The 21,065-nt window shown below is 37.3% G+C and overlaps 1 protein-coding gene across 3 annotated transcripts in view; it reads left to right on the forward strand.

The window, feature by feature from the left end:
- The first annotated feature begins 7,781 nt into the window (after positions 1–7,781).
- The window catches only part of cpne5b (copine Vb), a 276,730-nt gene continuing 263,446 nt past the window's right edge, over positions 7,782–21,065 (forward strand). For all 3 annotated transcript variants that reach the window (XM_057845330.1, XM_057845331.1, XM_057845333.1), the window contains exon 1: positions 7,782–8,265. In XM_057845330.1, coding sequence (XP_057701313.1) covers positions 8,147–8,265 — 119 coding nt within the window. In that variant the 5' untranslated portion in view covers positions 7,782–8,146. The remainder of the gene's footprint in view (positions 8,266–21,065) is intronic.

Here is a 21,065-nt window from a genome sequence, read left to right on the forward strand (position 1 = left end):
TACCATCCTTTCTTTACTTTCCCTCTGTATGAACGTTAATCCACATTCAAGCCTCCAGATAAACGAATCAAAAGAAAAAAGCGTGCCTGTGCACACCTCTTTACGGATTGTTCGCTGACATGTGAGAAGATAAATTGTTTTTACGTGCGCGCGTACGCTGTTGATGTTAAGCCGCAGGGCTGTGTGGGCAGAGGCATCCTTTCCTGGCATAAATTGATTTTCAGAATCCAGACGACTGTAGCTGCTTTTCGCGGGAAAGAACCGCCTGCTTTTCTATCCGTTTATGAGTGAAAACCGTGCAAAGCGGTGTGTTACTGTGTGCGAGCGCGTACGTGTCGGCAAGAAAAAAAGCCAAAAAATGCCAGCTGTGCTCTCCGTAGTCCTTCAAATTTGATATCTTCCCCCACGAGACGGCGCGTGAGCGAGTTAACAAAGGCTACACACGGACTGCCAGCGATTTGGGAAGTGTACTTACCCAAATATGACAAACCCATCTCATTGTTGGCAGGCGTACGCATGCCGTTTTGCATATTTATTACAATACTTTACTGGGCAATAAGTCTTAGCAGCAAACAACTGGATAATGATGGATGCATGCCATTAAATATGTAATTCCGCGTCTTGTAATTAATATTGATTTTTACCTCGGCCGACTTGAACATATTTTAATTGGTAATTGCGATTCGTTAAACTCTCTTCTGGCACAGAAATATAGAGAGCACTGTGAGTTCAGCTGAGAAATAGTTTTGCGTGAGAGTAAGTTAATGATATTTTTCTTACCACTTAGTGGAGTGGCACAAGAGTCGTTAAAAGACCGGCCCACTTCTTGGACGGTGTTGGAAGCCATCCAACCAGGAAGATAGAGAGGTCCACGACTAATATTCATTAATTTTGTCCAGAACCTATTCAGAAATGTGGATTTACAGTTCTACAAAAATGAGTACTGTAACTTGTAACCAGATCAAAGTCCAAATTTAGGTCATTTAATTCAAATTTGCAATACAGTTGAATAATAAAAATGCATAGTTTTGAGTATGGGCACAGTCAGAGAGGTCCACTACTAATATTCACCAACCTTGATCAGAACTTTTTCAACATTGTGGAGTTACAGTACCACAAAAATGAGAACTGTAACATTGTCAAGTTATAAATGGAGGACTTTTAGTTCGTTAGTCTAAATATTGGTACAGTAAAAATTTCTACTACTAATATTCACCAACCTTGGATACAATTTATCCAGAATTATGGATTTACAGTACCACAAAATGAGAAGTGCAACCTGTAACCAGATCAAAGTCCACATTTAGGACATTTAATTCAAATTTTCTGAATATTGGGATAGTAAAAATGCATAGTTTTGAGTATGGGAGTAGTCAGAGAGGTCCACTACTAACATTTACCAACCTTGGCCAGAACATATTCAAATTTGTGGATACACAGTACCACAAAAATGACATCTGTAACCTGATCAAAGTATACATGTGGGACTTGTAATTCATCTTTCTAAATATTGGTACGGTAAAAATGCAGTTTTGAGTATGGGAGTAATCAGAGAGGTAAGTACTAATATTCACCAACCTTGACCATAACTTATCCAGAATTATGGATTTACAGTACCACAAAATGAGAACTGCAACCTGTAACCAGATCAAAGTCCACATTCAGGACATTTAATTCAAATTTTCTATATATTGGTATAGTGAAAATGCATAGTTTTGATTATGGGAGTAGTCAGAGAGGTCCACTACTAATATTTACCATTATTGGTGAGAGTTTATTCAGAACTGAGGATTTACAGTTCCACAAAAGTGAGTACTGTAACCTGTTACCAGGTGAAAATCCACATGTAGGACATTTAATTCAAAATTTCTACACATTGATTCAGTAAAAAGATTTGCTACTAATATTTACAACCCTTGGCCAGAATTGATCAGAGTTGTGGATTTACAGTACCACAAAAATGAGAACTGGAAGGTGGTCAGAGTATACATGTAGGACATTTAATTCATTATTCTAAATGTTGGTACAGTAAAATTGCATAGTTTTGAGTATAGGAGTAGCCAGTGAGGTCTACTATTCATATTCACCAACCTTGGCCAGAATTTATTTTAAACTGTGGATTTACAGTACCACTTAATTAGAACTGTAACCTGTAACCAGATCAAAGTGCACATGTAGGACATTTAATTCAAATTTGCAACACATTTGGATTGTACAAATACCAAGTTTCGAGTATGGGAGTAATCAGATCTCGGTCAGTAATCGGTGTACTACTAATATTCACCAATCTTAGCTAGAATTTATTCAAAATTGTGGATTTACAGTACCACATAAATGAGAACTGTAACTGGATTAAAATTTACATGCAGTACTTTTATTTATTTATCCGAATATTGGTACAGTAAAAATGCATACTTTCGAGTCTAGGAGTAGCCAGAGATTTCTACTACTAATATTCACCACCCTTGGCCAGAATTTATCAGATTCGTGGATTTACAGTACCACAAAAATGAGAACTGGAAGGTGGTCAGAGTATACATGTAGGACCTTTAATTCATTATTCTAAATGTTAGTGCACTAAAAATGCATAGCTTTGAGTATGGGGGTAGTCAGAGAGGTCTGCTACTAATATTAACCAACCTTGGCCAGAATTTATTTAAAACTGTGGATTTATAGTATCACTCAATTAGAACTGTAACCTGTAAACAGATCAAAGTCCACATGTAGGACTTTTAATTCAAATTTGCAATGCATTTGGATAGTAAAAATGTCTAGTTTTGAGTATGGGAGTAATCAGAGAGGTCTCCTACTAATATTTACCAACCTTGGTCAGAACCTATTCAGAATTATGGATTTACTGTCCCACAAAAATGAAAACTGCAAGATGTAACCTGATCAAATTCCACATTTAGGACATTTAATTCAAATTTTCTCCATATTGGTACAGTAAAATTTGCATAGCTTTGAGTCTGGGAGTAGTCAGAGAGCTCTATTACTAATATTCACCAACCTTGGCCAGAATTTATTCTATTATTACTCTTATTTATTAAAGGTGAAAAACATGTCATATATGTATCGCTTTCCAAAGATAAATCTGAATAAATACATTGAACACACACAAAAAATTGGGGCTGGGGCACTACTTCGCAGTTTTTCACTCAGGGGCGTTACCAGCACCAAAACTGGGCTCTCTCACCTTAAAAAAAAATGAAATGAAATGTTGGTTTTGTTCCTAGGGGGTGCTACACACATTTACGCATATTTTGCTTTTTGGTAACACTTTATGGTAAATATAATAACTATCTGTTTTACTAGTTAATAGATCATTAGTAAACTGTTGATAAATGATTTATTGTTGATTTGTGAAGTATTTGTTAACAGTTTGTTAAGCATTTACAGGGTGTTCCAATTTAGTTGACCACATTCTAAATGCCATTCTAAATGAAACACAGTTTGTGTAGAAACGTTTCAAGTTTTTGTGTGTAACATTTGGCATTTTTATCTTTTTAGGTTAAGAAATGCGGTTCACTTCAAAAGAAAAGGCATTTTGATAATGCATTTTGCAGGCAGCACTCATGTTGCACATTCATGAAAATCTGCCATAGAACCAACAAATATTTGTACTTTTCTTTGTATATTTAACCAATAAAACTTATGACCTTCAACATAAAGTGTATATAGTTTTATTAAGATCCATCAACTAGCATGGGCATTTAGAATGGGGTCAACCATATTGGAACACTCTGTAAATGCTTAACAAACTGTTAACAAATACTTCACAAATCAACAATAAATCATTTATCAACAGTTTACTAATGATCTATTAACTAGTAAAACGGATAGTTATTATAAAGTGTTACCTGATTACCTGATTTTTTTTTTTTTTTTTTTTTACATTTTATCCAAGTTTTCACCGGTGTTCACCTGGCTGTTGAGTTTGGTGAATTTTGAAGCATTCTTAGGGGGTCAAAGTAGGGCTCAAAGCGTCGGCGTGACAAAGAATGACTGCTCGGGGGCGCTAAATGGTGTATTTGGAATTTGTCTTTACATGGTATCAAAGATTGCACCTGTCTTGACCTGCCTGCCCATTTTGGTGCATTTTGAAGCATTCTAAGGGGGTCAAATTGAGCTCAAAGGGCCTGCGGAACAAAGAATAACTATGATAGTAATAAAGCCGAGAAACCACAATAGGTTACCTAAAAAAACATTGTTACCTGCACGTCCATACTGTTCAGTTATGGATGTGATCGAAGTCAAATAAAATCAAATCAACTTTTATTTGTTTAGACCAAATCACAACAACAGTTATCTCAAGGAGAAAACAAGACATTTTAAGGTGCAGTAGCCCTACACTGGATTTCGACCTACTTGAGCATTGTAGCTTTTTTTTTAAGGGAGGTAAGACTAATGCCCACCTACACCTGTCATCCTGGTAACACCACTGATATAGCTGTATATTACATATAACAATAAAAACAACAAGATTTGAGAAAAAAAAATAATAACAACTGAAAACTACCTAGATATTTATTACAAAGTCAATTATATAATAATCATACATAAACAAACAAAACACAATGTGGTTACTATTTACGCTATTATTATTTTTAATTTACCAACAAGCAACAGGAGAATCCCCGTCATTTTTGTTACAAGCCACTGTTAGCGGCTTTGATTTAGCCCTTTCACATCCTGTTTTATTTTGGTGGGTTACTTTGTGTTCACTTTAGTCAGCTTTGTCTTTCCTCCCCTAATCACCTGAGTGCCTACACCTGTTTGCCATTAGCCCAACTCCTTAAATACTTTTATTTGTTGTCCTTTACCAGTGCGTTTTCAGTGTTTGGAAATCAGTAGGATGTTACGTCACCACCTTCCTTGAAGTTAAGTTTTTGCCTTTGCCTGTTTTTGGTGAACTTTGAATCCAAGGGCGTAGGTTTGGTCTTAATATTAGTAGGGACGATTTAACAGCATAACCTGCATGTACACTTTTTGCTGGGGACGGGACATTAATAAGACCAAACATATTTGGTGAATGGGGTTCAGGGCTACATTTCTCACCAATATGAACCTAATAATTGATAGGCTAAATGATTAATGCAAAAATAAATCTGTATTGACCTATACTAACTTTCACACTGCAAATTTATAACGTCTTAATCTGATAATCTTTTTTTAAATCTAGTCAAATAATTTTCTCCATCTTTTTTTGAGTCTTAAAGGCTAGTTAACAGATTAATGCGTCAGATTATTTCACTTAAAGCAGATATGTCCAAAGTCCGGCCCGGGGGCCAAATGCGGCCAGTGGTCAAATTTCATCCGGCCCCCAGCCTCTGTCATAAAATCAATAACGTCTGGCCCGCACACAGACTTAATAAATTGGTCAGCAGTACTGCTACCAGCATATGAAGTAGCTTACACACTAAATGCTGCTCCTCGTTTACCCACTAAAAGGCAGCAGCACTCTAAGCAACATTACCCCGTGTGACTCTTCCAATTTTCTAAAATGGCGACAAGCAACAAAAAAAAAAGTTGATTGCGACGGCCGAGGTTTCAAGAATAGGTAGAAATTGGACTATTTCTTCACTAAAATACGCAACAACTGTGTCTGCCTCATTTGCAAAGAGACAGTCGCTGTTTTTAAATAGTTCAATGTGAGGCGATATTACCAAACAAGACGCGCTGACATGTACGACAAGATTAGAAGGAAGATAGGCGGCGAGGAATTGAAGCAACTTAAAGCTAGTTTAATTTCACAACAGCAGTATTTTGCAAGAGCCCAAGAGTCGAAAGAGAACGTCACAAAGGCAAGTTGCGATATTGTTGAAATGATTCATTCAAAAAGTGATGAAGCAAATGTGACACACAGAATGGCTTGCTAAAATTTGCTTAAATAAATTGTTCAATGTAAAGGACGTCAGCCAAGGTCGGCCCCCACATTTTTACTCAACCAAATCTGGCCCCTTTTGCAAAAAGTTTGGACACCCCTGACTTAAAGTAAATATTACTATTTGTTCGTATGGAGCCTATACATCTAAAAGTTGGTCATCTTTCACCTAAATCAAGAAAAAAAAATATCAAATAATGTTTTGAATAATATTCTCGAATTAAGAACATTTCTGACAAAGTTGCTGTTTTTCTTATTTCAAGAAATCGCTGCGTAAAATCGACTTGAAGCACTGTAGCAGTAGCCAAATTAGTGGAGTGTTCCCCACCTCCACAACATTGACATCTTTTTACATTACTTGCAGTGGCTGCTGCTGGCGGAAAAAAAAAACAACTTTTAATATCCCTCGTGTTTGAAGGCGGCGGGGGAGGCGGCATGTTATATTTCTTTGTGTGTGTGTGTGTGTGTGGGGGGGTGTTTGGTGGTCGAAAAGTGTCATTGCATGTAATTGACTCTGCTACAAATATACAAGTTGTAATGCAATAAAACTGCAACAAAAATGAATGAAATGAACAAAAAAATGTATTTTTCTAATTGGTCAAAATTAGACTTTGAACAGATCATGTGACTAGCAACTTAGACGGTCATTTGCTTTGCATATAATTTTCAAATAAATAAATAAATAAAAATAGGGGAGGGCAATTTTATTTTTCAAATTATTATTTTTTTCTTTGATTTTGACTTTTTTTTTTAATGTATTTTTTATTTTTATTTTTTAGATTAAATGATTTAGACACAAATGTCCTACACTTAAGATGGCCCAAACACAAAAAGGATTGCTTCAATCAAAGAAAACGTTTTCGATACAAAATTAAATGTTCAAATGCAAATTTTTCAATCTCAATTTTTTTTTCGCATTCAAAAACTTTTTTCTTGATTGAATTTTCTTTTTTTTTTTCTTTTTTTTTTTTTTTTTGATTGAAATTATTTTTCTTTTTGAAAATATATTTTTTGAAGCAACTTATTTTTTTGATTGAATAATAAAGACAAATATGTCCTAGCCAAAATGTGGCCCAAAATCAAATCAGCATTACTTCAATCAGAAAAAGTTGCTTTAATCAATCAAAAAAAAAAAAAAAAAACTTCTATCGAAAAAAAATTGTAATAATAATAAATAAATAAAGAAAGAAAGAAAGAAAAATAGCTTTCACATGCATTTTTTGTAGTTTCAAATGTATTTTTGCATTCAAACACATTTTTTTCTAATTAAAGCGACTTTTTTTTGGCTGAAAATATATATTTTAATTGAGGCAACTTTTTTTTTTTTTTTTTAATTGAAGCAACTTTTTTTGGATTGAATAATAAAGACACAAATCTACCTCCATATGGCTCCGCCAAGGGCATACAATTTTTTACTGGGGTAACAGCATTGGCATGACACCGCAGGCCTACCATATTCAACGGATGACGATCTTGGCGAAAAGTATTGCCTATAAGCAGCCTGATTTAGAATTCTCAAGAATGATCGGAAACAAAAAACGCTCAATGGCAACTTATTATAAACATTCTTGTAAGTTAATTTTATTGCTAACACTGTGTTTCGGGGTCATCAACATGTTGTGCCCCCCTGCTCCAAAAGTCAAACTCAGCCTATGGAAATTTTTATTGGACAATGCCATTCTCTCATCTCGTGCATATGAGTTCAGCCGTGTATGCCCCATTTTGACAATTTTAGCAACACAAATCAAAGCCACTTCTTTCTCCGAACCTTTCATTAAATTACTCTCCATGTTACTCATTCATAGTTGTATTCATTTATTTTGTTAAAAACGAAATACGTGAACTCGTAAATAAAATCCGCGCGCACTCGTGCGCACAATAGCAGCGCAGTGGGCTATGGGCAGGGTCGCCAACATTTGAGCGTGATTCATTCAGGGAGGAGGACGATACGTTTGAGCGCATCTCCTCGCGTTTCACTGTGCAAACAGAGCAGGAAAAGAGCAGTGTTCATCTTGGCACACAAGCACTCCGCAAAACTTCCCCGTCGACATGGACGCATAACCGCCAGGCGCACATCTGCCCATTTTCACCAGCACACTCTTCATCTTCATCTCCAGTCTCAACGTCTCTGAAGTGGCTGCCTCACCGTGTCGGACCGGAGGCCACCCGGTCTCCGATCTGGTCGGAGGAGACTCGACGCGCTCCATCGGGGCAAGGCTGTGCGCCTCCCGGATCAGACCGGAGCCGCCGCGCGCTCTCGAGATGGACGTGATGGAAAGAGAAGTCATGGACAAGCTGGACGACATGACGTCCGTGTACGACTTCGACCCCATCACCGGCAACATCCCCGCCACCAAGGTGGAAGTCACCGTCTCCTGCAGGTGAGTCTACCCGATGGCGGAGCGTGCAAAGTAGGGGGAAAGTTGAGAGAGGTGTGCCGCACCCCTGAACAAGCCTGTTGATTTTTCGCACGAAAAATGTCTTTGTTAGTGCACGTTGGGAATATTTTATTTTATTCTATTTTTTAAAATAATTTGACAGGTTCGTAAAGAAGAATTGAGACAAAAATAAACCTTTGAACACAATACAGGGGCGGATCTAGAAAAAAATGAATGGGGTGGCGAGAAGGAGGCAGCAACTTTTTGACGGTGGCAAATATTTCATGATAGTAACGCATTATCCATGCTTTGGATAATGATACGGCATTCTGCGATTCAATATAAGGGTTTTTGATTGATTTAGTACAAAATGATGTAGACATCTATCACAATCTGTTCCAATTTACCTATAAATCAATGAAAAATACAAATCAATTTTGATATGGATGACAATTTTGTTGAGGAAAGTCAACCCCAAACCCTTTTTTAAACAAAATGGAACCCCGAAAAGAGAATCATTTTGTATTTTGATCCAGTTACATTCAATTGTGTCTAATAAATCGATAGATTGGCCAAATGGATTCGTTGTTACACCCCCTAGTGTCAACGTATGGAAGATGTGGATACATATTGAATCAGTTTTCTAAGTCTTCATATGTATAAAAGAGGCACAAATGATATTTTTACAAACTGATATTGGCTTCATGAAGAAAAAATATAAAAATATGTATACATATATATATATTTATACTATAGTGTATAGTTCTACTGTCTAAATATATACAGTATGTACACTTGTATTACTATTATAAAGATCCTAACTGAAACCACTACTTAATTTCCATGTGGGGGGGGGGGGGGGGGCGAGAAGGAAACTTTGGAAGCTAGCAAATATTTCATGATAGTATAATACGTCGTCGATTCTTTGATATGATGATACGATATTCTGTGGCGAATCAATTCAAGGGCCTTCGATCCATTTAATTCAAAGTGATGAAGACTTTTAACTAGGGCTGTCAAAATTATCACGTTAACGGCCGGTATCACGTTAAAATATTTGACGCAATTAACGCACAAATGCCCCGCTCAAACAGATTAAAATGACAGCACAGTGAAATGTGTACTTGTTGTGTTTTTCTGAGTTTTCTCGCCCTCTGCTGGCGCTTGGGTGCGACTGATTTTATAGGCTTCAGCACCCATGAGCATTGCATAAATAATTATTGACATCGACAATGGCGGGCTACTAGTTTATTTTTTGATTGATAATTTTACAAATTTTATTAAAACGAAAACATTAAGAGGGGTTTTAATATAACATTTCTATAACTAGTACTAACATTTATCTTTTAAGAACTACAAGTCTTTCTATCCATGGATCGCTTTAAGAGAATGTTAATAATGTTAATGCCATCTTGTTGATTTATTGTTATAATAAACAAATACAGTACTTATATACCGTATGTTGAATGTATATATCCATCTTGTCTTATCTTTCCATTCCAACAATAATTTACAGAAAAATATGGCATATTTTATAGATGGTTTGAATTGCGATTAATTGCGATTAATTACGATTAATTAATTTTTAAGCTGTAATTAACTCGATTAAAAATTTTAATCGTTTGACACCCCTACTTTCAACACAATTTGTTGTAATTTACCTAAAGCAATACAAAATACAATCAGTTTTTGATGTGTATGACAATTTTGTTGATGAAACTTATACAGTATCTATACTGAAAATAATAATTTTGCCTTTTGATCAATTACATTCAATGGTCCCTAACAAATTAATATACTGATCCACACTGATTACAGTGGTATGAAAAAGTATCTAAACCTTTTGGAATTTTTCACATTTCTGCATAAAATCACCATCAAATGTGATCTGATCTTTGTCAAAATCACAGAGTTGAAAAAACAGTGTCTACTTTAACTAAAACCACCCAAACATTTATACGTTTTTATATTTTAATGAGGATAACATGCAAACAATGACAAAAGCGGCAAAAATAAGTGAACCCTCTGCCTAAGGAGACTTAAAAAGCAATTGAAACCAATTTTTTACCAAACATTTTAAGCCAGGTGTGTGCCCAATCACTGATGAGTGGTTTAAAGATGCCCTGCCCACTATAAAACACACACCTGGTAAGAATTGTATTGATGAGAAGCATTGTCTGATGTGCATCATGGCTAGGTCAAAAGAAGACCTGCGATCAAGGATTGTTGATTTGCATATAACTGGGAAAGGATTCAAAAACATCTCTAAAAGTCTGGATGTTCACCAATCGACAGTCAGAGAAGTTGTCTAAAAATGGAGAGTTTGGCACTGTTTCATCTCACCGAAGGAGTGGCCGTCCACCAAAGATGACGCCAAGAGTTCGGCGCAGAATACTCAGAGAGGTAAAAAAGAACCTTAAGAGTTTCTGCTAAAGACATACAGAAATCACTGGCACAGTCCAATATCTCTATGCATACATCAACTGTATGTAAAACTATGGCCAAGAATGGTGTTCATGGGAAGATTCCACGGAGGACACCACAGCTGTCTAAAAAAAAAAAAAAAAAAAAAAAAACAACCATTGCTGCTCGTTTAGTGTTTACAAAAACCGCCCTTGGACACTTCACAGAAGTTTTGGCAAAAAATTTGTGGACTGATGAAACCAAAGTTGAATTTTTATGGAGTAACACAACGCCATGTGTGGAGGAAAAATAGAACAGCTCAGCAACATCAACACCTCATCCCCACAGTGAAGCATGGTGGAGGGAGCGTCATGAGTTGGGGCTGTTTTGGTTCCTCAGGGCCTGGAAAACTTGCGATCATTAGTGGAAGAATGAATTAAAAAAATTATCAGGATGCTTTGCAGGGAAACCTGAGGCAGTCTGTCAGACAGTTGAAGCCAAAAAGAGGATGGATGCTGCAACAAAACAATGATCCAAAACACAGAAGTAAATCAACTTCAGAACGGTTTCAGATGAACAAAATACACGTTCTGGAGTGGCCAAGTCAAAGTTCTGACTTGAACCCTATTGAGATACTGTGACATGACCTAAGGACAGCGATTCCCAGGAATCTGATTGAAATACAGCATTTTTTTTTTTTTTTAGAGAGGCGGGCCAAGATTAGTCCTGATCTATGTGCCAGACTGATCTGCAGCGACAGAAAGCATCTGGTTGAAGTCATTGCTGCCAAAAGGGGGCTGGGGGTTGCAAAAAATATCAAATGTGATGGTTCAGTTACATATTTTTCCCCCTTCCGTCATTGTTTGCCTACAATCCTCATTGAAATCTGAAAACCTATTAATGTTTGGGTGGTTTTACTTAAAGCAGTTTTTTCATCTGTGTGATTTTGACAAAGATCAGATCACATTTGATGGTGATTTTATGCAGAAATGTGAGAAATTCCAAAAGGTTCAGATACTTTTTCATACCCCTGTATATATATGTATATATATATATATATATATATATATATATATATATATATATATTAGGGCTGTCAAACGATTAACATTTTCAATCGAGTTAATTACAGCTTAAAAATTAATTAATCGTAATTAATCGCAATTAATCGCAATTCGAACCATCTCTAAAATATGCCATATTTTTCCTGTAAATTATATATATATACTGTAAAATAAATTGTTGGAATGGAAAGATAAAACACAAGATGGATATATACATTCAGCATACGGTACATAAGGACTGTAGTGGGCATTTCACTCTACTGTCATTTAAATCTGTCTATGCTGTCCTCACTCCAAAGCGTCTACTTTTTCCAAAGCTAGACGGCTAGTGAACGACACCTTAATAATCAGACTTCTTCCTTTTTCATCTGATTTATTAATAAAATGGCCTCAAACCATTGTCCTCATTGGACCGTCGTAAAACTACAAAAAAAAGTACACAAGCATTGCATTAGCAACAACGTTAGCTTAGCACGCTATTCAGGTTCACTAAACATAAACAAAAAGCGTCTCATACAAAAAATATAACATTTCGCTTACTAATATAATATGTACATTCTTTACAACAACCATACTTACAGACAAATCTTGTCCAAGGATCATATAAGCACAACATTACAACGTAGGCGTCAGCCCGAGACGTCGTGCAGCCATATTAAACTGGCAAAAAAAACAATAAACCATGTCGCAAAGCGACCACAAGAGTTCGCTGTTAGACAGCACAAAAAGCCTTGCTGTAAAACTTACCAAAAGGCAGAATACTGTCTGAGCGAGATATGTGCGTTAATTGCGTCAAATATTTTAACGTGATTAATTAAAAAAAGTAATTACCGCCCATTAACGCGATAATTTTGACAGCTCTAATATATATATATATATATATATATTTTTTTTTTTAAAGGGTAATAACTAACAATATACTCCAGATACACAATGGCAGTGCCAAAAGAAATAAAAAAATATGTTTCGGCGTCGGATCGGGACTCTGTATCGGCAGATTCTCAAAATCAGGTGACTTGGACTTGGGTGCAAAAATATGCCATCGGGATATCCCTAATTAGCTTAGTTTAATTCAATCTTTTTATATATATATATCATTATTCTTAGTATCATCACTGACACCTCTACTGAATTGATCGTAGTAAATGTCAAATTGACTGGAGCTTTTTTGTCCCCCTCCCTCCCCCAAATCGGTGCCTTGTCTTTTAAGGTGGCAGATCCGCCCCTGGTTCCGACTAATAAATAATTGCAAAATGTTTCCCTCCGACCTTAGAGTTGATCAACTATTAAATGTGAGATTAGAAAATAAATCTGTCAAACACAGCACTCGCTCAGTTGGAATAAAATGGCAATCATTTTTTTCCAATATGGAGAAGGTTGAGAAAGTCAAGGCTCTCAACACCCTCTCAGACTTTCAAGCGCGCACACATAAAACACGCACACGGAGCCCCCTCCCCCCACATGCGCACATCCTTTTATGCAGGCGTTTTAGGTTGTTGAGCCAACCAAGCGAGGCAATTTCAGCTGCATGTGTATATGCATTATTGATGTAATGTCTGACATACAGAGAGCTTCGTGCCACATTCCTCAGTTATGATTGGAGAGGGTCCAAGAATTTCAGCTTAAAGCCCACATATGATACTTTTTTAACCCAATTGACGTACCAATCGGGTAGTCTAATTCACAAGGCAATGAACGGCATACCGGCCCCATTCATATGTGTGATAGTTTGGCGTTGCCACAGCAACTTGACAAGCAGAGGTGGGTAGTTACATTTAACATATTTTTCAGACAATAAGCCGCTATTCTTTTCTTGCCGTTTCTACCCTGTGGTTTCATAAGGAAGCAGCTTATTTATGGATTTTTTCTTGTTAATAGTAATAAGATTGGATAACTAGAAACTGCAATTTCTGGAGAAATTACTCTGGGTCTTTGCTGTGTGGAGATACAGACATTAGCCCAGCCCCGGGCTATCAATAGAATGGACAAACATGTCCGTCAATGGCATTAAACAAAGTAAATGCCATTAGAAATGAATGGAAAATTTGGACGTCCATAGCCGTCAATGGCAGCACCCTCAATAAGTGTCAATAGAATTGGGGAAGTTCGGGGGACACGTCCTATTGATTTCTTGTCATTTCCTGTTGAATTGGGGCCATTATTATTTTTGCCATTGAAAATGAATGGGAAAAAATTTGGACGTCCATGGCAGTCAATGGCATCGACTTACATAGGCTCCAATGAAATCCAAGTACATTGGCATCGATAGAATGGACAAACATGTCCACCAATGGCATTAAACAAAGTAAATGCCATTAGAAATGAATGGAAAATTTGGACGTCCATGGCCGTCAATAGCAGCACCCTCAATAAGTGTCAATTGAATTGGGGAAGTTCGGGGGACACGTCCTATTGATTTCTTGTCATTTCCTGTTGAATTGGGGCCATTATTATAATTACTTATTTTTTTTGCCATTGAAAATGAATGGGAAAAAATTTGGACGTCCATGGCAGTCAATGGCATCGACTTACATAGGCTCCAATGAAATCCAAGTACATTAGGATCAATAGAATGGACAAACATGCCCGTCAATGGCATTAAACAAAGTAAATGCCATTAGAAATGAATGGAAAATTTGGACGTCCATGGCCGTCAATAGCAGCACCCTCAATAAGTGTCAATTGAATTGGGGAAGTTCGGGGGACACGTCCTATTGATTTCTTGTCATTTCCTGTTGAATTGGGGACATTATTATTATTACTTATTTTTTTTGCCATTGAAAATGAATGGGAAAAAATTTGGACGTCCATGGCAGTCAATGGCATCGACTTACATAGGCTCCAATGCAATCCAAGTACATTGGCATCAATAGAATGGACAAACATGCCCGTCAATGGCATTAAACAAAGTAAATGCCATTAGAAATGAATGGAAAATTTGGACGTCCATGGCCGTCAATGGCAGCACCCTCCATAAGTGTCAATGGAATTGGGGAAGTTCGGGGGACACGTCCTATTGATTTCTTGTCATTTCCTGTTGAATCGGGGACATTTTTTTTTTGCCATTGAAAATGAATGGGAAAAAAATTTGGACGTCCATGGCAGTCAATGGCAGGACTCCACGGAGGAAGACACTGCTGTCTAAAAAAAAAATAAAAAATTATTGGTCGTTTAATGTTCTCAAAAAGTTTTGGCAAAATATTTTGTGGACTGATGAAACCAAAGATTTGGAGTAACACACAACTTCATATGTGGAGGAAAAATGGAACAGCACATCAACATCAACACCTCATCCCCACCGTGAAGCATGTTTGGAGGGAGCATCATGATTTGGGGCTGTTTTGCTACCTCAGGGCCCGGACAACTTGCAATCATTAATGGAAGAATGAATTCAAAAGCTTATTAGGATGTTTTGCAGGAAAACATGCGAGCCGTCTGTGAGACAGTTGAAGCTAAAAAGTGGATGGATGCTGCAACAAGACAATGATCCAAAACATTGAAGTAAATCAACTTCAGAGTGGTTTCAAAAGAACAAAATGCCCGTTCTGGAGTGCCCAAGTCAAAGTCCAGACTTGAACCCCATTGAGATGCTGTGGCATGGCGATTCATGCCAGACATCCCAGGAATCTGACTGAACTACAGCAGTTTTTTAGAGAGGAACGGGCCAAGATAAGTCTTGATCGATGTGCTAGACTGATCTGCAGCTACAGGAAGGGTCTGGTTGAGGTTATTGCTGCCAAGGGGGGGGGGGGGGCACAAAATATTAAATGTAATGGTTCACTTATTTCCCCCCCTTCTGTCATTGTTTGCATACTATTCTTATTAAAATATAAAAACCTGTAAATGTTTGGGTGGTTTTAGTTAGCACATAGTTTTTTCATCTGTGTGATTTTGACAAAGATCAGATCACATTTGAGTTATTTTATGCAGAAATGTGAGAAATTCCAAAAGGCTCAGATACTTTTTCATACCACTGTATCTCAAAATCTAAAGCGGCACAAACGAAAATGTTTGCAGCACAAACGAAGCATAAAGGCTGAATAATTTTAGCCATTTTGAATCAAAAATGGGGGCACTGGTTGACCTCAGATTGACCTACAAAAGAACAATAGCAGCTCAGACAAGCACAAATGATTGACATCATTTTTATAGAAATTTGCCAACTTTAGCAGAACTTTCTAGCTACAGGTGGCCTCGCCCTTATCGGCCCATTCTTGACATAACGCCTTGAAATGCAGTTGAACAAAAGGGACGCTGCTGTGTGTCACTCCCTCATCTGAAAGCTTTTGTGTGAATGTGGAATGAGTCACAGCTGTGGAAAAAAAAGAAGCTTCCTGCACATTTGTGTCATGTTCAGTAGGAGATCTACAAGCATGATGATAGCTGTTCTCTCTTTTGGCTAATACCCCCTATTACAAATTACACCCCCTGCCTTTGACAACACGTTATTATCAGTACCAGCTATGGAAAAAGTGGGAGGACAGGAGATAAGTAAAATCGCCAGAAATAATAGTACGAATATATCAGTCTTCGAGCCTGAGCACATGCGGTGCTCGTTCAGTGAGTTATATTTGTATTCACTTAGCCGCTGTGTTACTTTTAATAGTGCTGTTAGTCCTTCACCTCAAACCTCGGTTGACTCAGAAATATACTACCGTAATTTTCAGACTATAAGCCGCTACTTTTTTCCTTCATTTTGAATCCTTATAGTCCAGTGCAGCCTATTTATTGTTTGAGTTGGGTAAACAGGCAACACTTTATTTGACAGCGGTGTCATAAGACTGTCATAATTATGACATGACACTATCATGGGTATTACTGACTGCTTATGACAGATGTCATTTAGTGACATCCGGCAAATTATGTCATTAACTCCATTTATGTCCAGCTGGGATTTTTTGCATCCATTCAAAAGTGAACTCATTTGCCAGATAACACTAAATGAAATCTGTTATAAGTAGGGTTGTTCCGATCATGTTTTTTTGCTCCCGATCCGATCCCGATCGTTTTAATTTGAGTATCTGCCAATCCCGATATTTCCCGATCTGATTGCTTTTTTTTTGCTCCCGATTCAATTCCAATCATTCCCGATAATTTTTCCCGATCATATACATTTTGGCAATGCATTAAGAAAAAAATGAATAAAACTCGGACGAATATATACATTCAACTTACAGTACATAAGTACTGTATTTGTTTATTATGACAATAAATCCTCAAGATGACATTTACATTATTAACATTCTTTCTGTGAGAGGGATCCACGGATAGAAATACTTGTGATTTTGTATATTGTGACTAAATATTGCCATCTAGTGTATTTGTTTTGCTTTCAGTAAATGATACTGTAGCCATGCCCAAATGCATGATGGGAAGTGGAGCCATGACTGTGCGTAGTGCTACCAATTGATATATTTTCTCTGCGTTGGGAAATAACATAAGGTGTTAAGACAAAGATGAATTGCTACATTGCTTCCCCACATTGCTTCCCATGATATTTCTAATTGTGGGAAGAGGGATTGTAAGGCTTTAGCCAATTATAAAAAAGCTTCAAAAGCTGCCAAAATTTTCTCTACTCATTTTACGCTGCCTATTATCTCTCTATATAGGTAAAACTGCACCATTACAGATTGAGCGCGACAATGAGTGAGTGGGTCGTGCAGCGCATGCATTAATTGCGTTAAATATTTTAACGTGATACATTGTTAAAAAAAATTAATTACCGCCGTTATCGGGATAAATTTGATAACCCAACCTTAAGCCTAAACTAAAGACTCTGGATGAGTGTAACATATTATGTCTGTAACGTTAAATACAATTAGAAAACGATTTAATTAAAAAAAAAAAAAAATTTAAAAAAGGCTTGGCCGATATTTTTTTGCCGATTCCGATTCTTTGAAAATGACGTGATCGGACCCGATTGATCGGGATGCCGATCGATTGGGTCATCTCTAGTTATAAGCATTTATAAATGCTCATGACAGTGTCATGTCATAATTGACGCTACTGTCAAATAAAGTGTTACCAAATAGCATAAATCACGATTAATGAAACAACTGGAACAGTAACTGAAGAAATAATTAGCACAGAACATGATAATAGATTGTTATTTTCATCTATAGTGCTGCAATGCATGCTAGGAGGCATGTTGGACAACAACAGTGTTGACAGCAGGTGGCAGCAGAGATTGACTGTCTCCCCCAAGGAAGCAGTGATGGCCAAATGAAGCTTCTTGAAGCAATGAAGCTTTGCAGCCAATTGGTTCAAAGGTTCATGGTGGTTTATTTGGTCTTATTACGGTCTTATGACGGTCTTATTACAGTCGTATGACGCCGCTGTCAAATAAAGTGTTACCGGTTAATATATTTTGCTGTAAATATCCCATAATACAATAAGGACAGCTGCGGCTTATGGTCCAGAGCGGCTTATCTATGAAGCAAAATGCCGTTTTCGTGTCAAATTTGGTAGGTGGTGGCTTATAGTCAGGCGCGCATTATAGTGCGAAAATTACAGTACTTAAATTGGGATGTCATTGTAACATTACAGCATTTTGAGCGATGTTTGATTTGCTTCTCAAGATTTAATTGATGGTAGAATAAATTTATGGGTAAATCCATAGGAACCCGTGCACTGGCACAAGCTCTAATGTGTTATTTCCGTTTTATTTATAACCATATGGTTCTCCTCCATTCAGGCTGCTCCCGAGATTATCATAAAAAATACACTGTATCACAAAAGTGAGTACACCCCTCGCATTTCTGCAGATATTTAAGTATTTCTTTTCATGGGACAACACTGACAAAATGACACTTTGACACAATCAAAAGAAGTCTGTGTGCAGCTTATATAATAGAGTTCATTTATTTCCTCTCAAAAAACATCCCTTAGAAACTACATCCCTAAATGTCTAAATTGAGTACTGCTTTGTCATTTTCCCTCCAAAATGTCATATGACTCGTTACAGGAGTGCTGTCAGCATTGCTGCAGAGAATGAAGAGGTTGGGCTGGGTCAGCCTCTTAGTGCTCAGACCATACGCCACACTCTATATCAAATTGGTGTGCATTGTGCATGGAGAGGCTTCCTCCTGGGGTGACAGCTATGCACACTAATTTGATGTAGAGTGCGGCATATAACTAACAGGCTGACCCCCCCACTTCTTCAATGTCTGCGGCAATGCTGACAGCACTCCTGTGACGAGTCACATGACATTTTGGAGGGAAAATGACAAGCAGTACTCAATTTGGACATTTAGGGATGTACGTTTTTTCAAAGGGGTGTACTCACTTTTGTTGCCAGGGGTTTAGATATTAATTGCTATATTTTGAGTCATTTTGAGGGGAAAATAAATTTATTATATAATCTACACTCAGACTACTTTTCATTGTGTCAAAGTGTCATTTTGTCAGTGTTCTGTTAAATATCTGCATTAATGCCAAGGGTGTACTCACTTTTGTAATACACTGTATATACAGTGGTATGAAAAAGTATCTGAACCTTTTGGAATTTCTCACATTTCTGCATAAAATCACCCAATGTGAGCTGACCTTTGTCAAAATCACACAGATGAAAAAACAGTGCTTTAACTAAAACCACCCAAACATTTATAGGCTTTCATATTTTATGCAAACAATGACAGTAGGGGGAAAATAAGTGAGTGAACAATCACATTTAATATTTTCTGCCCCCCCCCTTTTTTTTTTTTTTTTTTTTTTGGGCAGCAATAACTTCAACCAGACGCTTCCTGTAGCTGCAGATCAGTCTGGCACATCGTTTAGGACTTATCTTGGCCCGTTCCTCTCTAAAAAACCGCTGTAGTTTAGTCAGATTCCTGGGATGTTTGGCATGAATCGCTGTCTTTAGTTCATGCCACAGCATCTCAATGTGGTTCGAGTCTGGACTTTGACTTGACCACCCCAGTACGTGTATTTTGTTCTTCTGAAACCATTTGGGTTCCTTCTGTGTTTTGGATCATTGTCTTGTTGCAGCATCCATTCTCTTTTTAGCTTCAACTGTCTGACAGGCAACAAAACATCCTGATAAACTTTTGAATTCATTCTTCCATTAATGATTGCAAGTTGTCCAGGCCCTGAGGCAGCAAACCAGCCCCAAATCATGATGCTCCCACCACCATGCTTCACGGTGGGGATGAGGTGTTGATAATGGTGAGCTGTTCCAGTTTTGTTCCACACATGACGTTGTGTGTTACTCCCAAACAATTCAATTTTTGTTTCATCAGTCCACAAAATATTTAGCCAAAACATCAGTGGAGTGTCCAAGGGCCTTTTTCGAACATTAAACGAGCAACAATGTTTTTCTTAGACAACAGTGGCTTCCTCTGTGGAGTCCTCCCATGAACACCATTCTTGGCCATAGTTTTACATATAGTTGATGTATGCACAGAGATATTGGACTGTGTCTGTCATCTCTGTAAGTCTTTAGCAGACACTCTAGGGTTCTTTTTTACCTCTGAGTATTCTGCGCTGAACTCTTGGCGTCATCTTTGGTGGACGGGAGAGAAGCAACAGTGCCAAACTCTCTCCATTTGTAGACAACTTCTCTGTTCGTCGATTGACGAATTGTCGATATTGGTTTCAACTAGAGATGTCGATCGGGTCCGATCACGTTATTTTCAAAGTATCGGAATCGGCAAAAAAATATCGGCCATGCTTTTTTTTTAATATATATATATTTTTTAATTAATCGTTTTCTCATTATATTTAACGTTACAGACATAATATGTTTACACTCATCCAGAGTCTAGTTTAGGCTTAAGGTAGGGTTATCAAATTTATCCCGATAACGGCGGTAATTCATTTTTAAAAAATGAATCACGTTAAATATTTAACGCGATTAATGCATGCGTTGCACGACCAGCTCACGCATTGTCGCGCTCAATCTGTAATGGCGCCGTTTTACCCATTTAGAGAGATAAAAGGCAGCATAAAATGAGTAGAGTGAATTTTGGCAGCCTTTGGAGCCTTTTTTTTAAAAAGGCTAAATCCTTACAATCCCCCTCCCTATGATTAAAAATATCATGGGAAGCAATGTGAGAAGCAAGGTAGCAATTGATCTTTTTCTTAACACCTTATGTTATTTCCCAACGCAGAGAAGATTTATAAATTGGTAGCACTACACACAGTCATGGTTCCACTTCCCATTATGCATTTGGGTTGAATGGCTGCAGTATCATTTACTGAAAGCTCAACAAATACACTAGATGGCAGTATTTAGTCACAATATACAAAGTCACAAGTCTTTCTATCCATGGATCCCTCTCACAGGAAGAATGTTAATAATGTAAATGCCATCTTGAGGATTTATTGTCATAATAAACA

Source organism: Corythoichthys intestinalis, chromosome 9, assembly GCF_030265065.1.
Source record: "Corythoichthys intestinalis isolate RoL2023-P3 chromosome 9, ASM3026506v1, whole genome shotgun sequence".
Lineage (NCBI taxonomy): Eukaryota > Metazoa > Chordata > Actinopteri > Syngnathiformes > Syngnathidae > Corythoichthys > Corythoichthys intestinalis.